Raw genomic sequence first — 4,012 nt, 5'->3', positions numbered from 1 at the left:
TCTCTCTCTCCTCCACTTGTTGTCCCCCGCCCTTTTCCCCCTCAAACCATACAAAGCATCAAGCCAGATTCCATCTAATGAGCCTCATTTTGGAAACTGAGCGGGCCTACTGGCAAAGTAGGATTGTGCGTAATGTTTAAAAATAGGGCAACGAGGAGGATGGGTATCCCAAAATCTTCACCTTTGGATGTTTAACCCTCCAAACATAGAAGGACTTCTTTGTAGGCGGCACGTTTTAGCTATTTATGGGAAGGTGCTCTAAGCAAAAGAAGGGTAAATAAATTATAGTATGGGGCAATTCATGAAGTGACAAACGTGGATTCGTGGAAGTGAGTAACAATGCTAGCTAGAGTAGGTACCACCAACTCCTTCATTTACGCCGGCCTCAGCCGCCCCACTATTTCCTGCATTCAATTCCATCTCTTTCGTCTGGCCCTGCCGGTCCGCTTCACCGTTCGTGTTGCCTCCATAGCTCGGTACCTTTGTTCTGCTGCCCACTGTGATATAGAGGCAGAAGAGCCAGCAGGGCATCTTAGCTGATCGTGGGTGTATGTGAGCGCGCTTCTAAGGGAGATAGCGAGGCAGACGTGCACCCTCGTATTTCAAGGTAGCGTCTTCCTTCTCCGAGCTTTTCATCCTGCTTTTATTTATATTCCTGCTTTGAGTCGCCTTGTTAGTGGTTGTCGTTGTCTGGTATCATCCTTGCCTCTCTGGCGATGGAAGAAGCCTTGCATAAGCAACAACCCCCCCCCCCAAAAAAAAACAACTCACACACACACACACACACACAAAAGAATGCATACAGACCGATCTGAGCATGTTGAACCACATGCAGATGGGTGCAGAGGATATCACCATACATGCCAGGTTGACGGTGGTTCCGGGCAAGCCCTCCCCTGCTGGAAAAGTACACAAGCTATCCTATCTGGATCATATGATGCAAAAACATTATCTGAGGGCTCTCTATTACTACAACACATCCTCCGTGAAGGACAGACCCATCTTGCTTTCTCTCTTGAAGGAAACCGTCTGCAAGGCGCTCTCAGTGTACCCCTTGTTTGCTGGCCGCCTCCAGAAGAGTGAAGATGGCCTTTGGGAGGTGAAGTTTAATGATGCGGGCATTCGAATCTATGAGGCTACTTGTGGTCTTACAATGCAGGAATTTTTCACAAAGTGCCTTCATAGCCAGCTTGAGTCTGAGCTCTGCCGACATGAAATTAATTATGATCACTCAATTACGCCGGTTGCTGTAATGCAGGTTTGTTCTTAGTCTGCTGTCTAGTTTCTAATATTATGATTCATTCAATATTGGCTTGATGTGAGTGTGAATGAAGGCGGAAGGTGTTTGATCGTAGCGTAAGCATGCATGTGCAGAGAAATGAAAGCTTTACTTGTATATTGGTCGGATCACTCGTGCTCCATGATCCCACATCTTAGACAAGGATAGATGTTTGGAGTGTTTGACAATTGCTTACGGATCTCTGAAGGAGACATATTTTTGGTGCTGCAGCTCACTGAATTCAGCTGTGGCAATCTTGCCATAGGGCTCAGCTGGCTTCACGCCATTGGCGATGCCATGTGTGGAACACTCTTTATGAAGGCATGGGCAGAAACACATCAAGCTGCCCAGATTTTACACCCGCCATTCTTCCACCCTCCCAGCTTGAGGCCTCGCGCAAAATCAAACCCGGAGGTTCGCGCCAGAGAGTACTACACTTCAGCTTTCTTCGAGAAGGAGAAAGAGGTGGGCGATGCCACCCAGGACTACCAAAATGTGACTCTGACCTTTAGCCACGAGGTGGTCGAGCAGCTCATCAGTGAAGTGCAGAATGGGAGCTGCAAATATGGACCTCCAAGTCCTTCTGATGTTTTGTCGGCACTGCTATGGGTTGTGGTACGCAAAGCTCAGGGGAAAGCAAAGATTGACATGGCAAAGGCTTCATTGTGCTTGGAGTCTCGGAAAATCTGCCTGCCTCCACTGCCATTTGGGTATGTGGGTAATGCTATACATTTTGCGGAGCTGTCCTGTCCAATGAAATTGCAGGAAGGCAACGACCTGTCGTATGTTGCGAGCATCATCAACGAGAGTGGGGGCATGGTGGACACAGAGGAGGTAAGATCTGTGGTAGATCTAGTGCAAGAGATGGAGGATCAAGGTAAAGATATCTTGAGGAACCCCCCTTTTTTCTATTCAGATGGTCTGACAATTGCAGTTTTCGATCACTTATTCTGCAATGACGTCGTCTTTGACTTCGGAGGGCCAGTTAAGGTATCATTTTCTGTGCAACCCTTGAAAGGAGAGGGACAAGTAATAATTTTACCTGCTGCAGAAGGCAAGTCGAGCAGGAATGTTGCGGTCTGTTTACCCAAGCATGTGATGGGGAAGCTTCTCAAGGATGCACAACTCCTGCGCTTCTTGCCTGAATTGCAGGTGGGTGATCAATGAGTGTATGCTCGTGTAGGGAAGAGGAGCCAATTTGAATGGAGTTCAATTGTAGGAGCCAAAAGAGAGAGATTCTAATTGTAACATCTTAATCTTTTTCAACATATCAAGTTTTACTGATTTCAAGGGCTATGTCTGAATGTGGGCTGCCTTGGTGTTCAGGAAAACTATGTCTCAGCTTACAATCGTGCCGTTTTCAATTTGAAAAATGCGGTTAAGCGCAAGGGGAAAGGGAGATTCCACCCCAAAATAGAGAAAAATAGTGTAAAAGCCTGAATAAATAACCTAAATTTTTAAAATTTCCTCTAGACAAAAAATCAAGTAATTTTGTATGTTTGGAAAAATCCTTTCCAAAAATGATTTTTCGTGAACACTGCGTACTATTGCCTTTTTTGAAGTGTTGTGAAGTTGCATCTCTTACAGATACTGGAGACAAGATCTACAAGGTGTAGCTGGCACTGCCTTTCACCTGGTTAGAGAGAGAGAGAGAGAGAGAGAGAGAGAGGAGTAAAGAGGGAGAAAATTAAAGTGTTATTCTACCCCTTGTGCCGCTTTCCCTGCTCCCTTCCTCTCATTTTTTGTAGCTTGGGTCCTATTCCCCATTGTCGGTGCTCTGCAATTCATCTTTTTTTCTTCTGCAATGCTTTTTTTGCTCAAATGCCATGAAATTAAGCTTGCCTTGTTCACAAGAAGATTTAGAGATTTTCTCATGTAGGAAAATGAAGTCTTTTCCGGTGCTTTTCATACAATGAATAACATCATGAGCTTCTGTTCGAGATGCATCGCATACCTAGCTAGGTACAACTGGGGGCACGGGACTGCCGGCCCCCCCACCGGGCCGGCGGTCCTTTGCCCCCTTGTTCCCAATTGTACCTAGTTAGGTATGCGGTGCCTTCCTCACAGAAGCTCATGATGTTGAGGTAAGTCGCAATGTAGGAATTATTGTGAGAATTTGTCCAAAACTTCTTGTGGATTGCTTTGTGGGGTTTTCTTTTCTTCTAATCAACAATAATGCCCCCTACCCTTGTAAAATTTGGCATGTTTTCTTTTCACGTTAAATTAGCTTCATAATCTCTTCAAAAGGGGAAAAAGTAAGGAAAAAAACGATTAAATGGGATCTGCCTTAAAAAAAGAGATCACCTTGTTCAGAACTAACTAACAAAGAATACTTTCACATTGTCCTCAATACCTACAAAAGGTTTGCTAAGTTTGGTTGAGCTAATAAATGTGGCAATGTTTTCAATCAACCTATGTAAACGGGAGGATTGGAGTATTGTTTATTGTTTAGAGAGCCTTGTCAATAGCACTTGCTCTTTTTTTATTCCTGCAAAACTCACAATTGTGTGAGTGAATTATATTGATCAATCCAAAAAATTATGAGGTTTTGTCATGCTCGTGTTGAGCCATGACACCATCCAGGGACCAAAATTACGTCGGCTATCAAGGTAGCCACTTACTAATTCTTCAATTAGTTGTGTATCTAGATTTGGCACTTATATTTATTCTCAAAAGAAGGGGATACTAATGGGGTACGCATGCTCCTTGTCAATAGCACTTACTAATTCTTCA

At 44.4% G+C, this 4,012-nt stretch overlaps 1 protein-coding gene across 1 annotated transcript; it reads left to right on the top strand.

The window, feature by feature from the left end:
- Positions 1-324: 324 nt before the first annotated feature.
- LOC147441105 (acetyl transferase 1-like) lies at positions 325-2,575 on the top strand. The gene is made up of 4 exons (XM_086482834.1): positions 325-476; positions 586-607; positions 836-1,258; positions 1,511-2,575. Exons 1-4 carry the CDS (start codon positions 340-342, stop codon positions 2,444-2,446), a joined length of 1,518 nt encoding a protein of 505 aa, XP_086338960.1. The 5' UTR covers positions 325-339; the 3' UTR covers positions 2,447-2,575.
- The last annotated feature ends 1,437 nt before the right edge of the window (positions 2,576-4,012 follow it).

Source organism: Adiantum capillus-veneris, chromosome 15, assembly GCF_014529385.1.
Source record: "Adiantum capillus-veneris isolate H3 chromosome 15, ASM1452938v2, whole genome shotgun sequence".
Classification (NCBI taxonomy): domain Eukaryota; kingdom Viridiplantae; phylum Streptophyta; class Polypodiopsida; order Polypodiales; family Pteridaceae; genus Adiantum; species Adiantum capillus-veneris.
The sequence above is the reverse complement of the archived record's forward strand: the minus strand, read 5'-3'. Positions and strand labels throughout refer to the sequence as shown.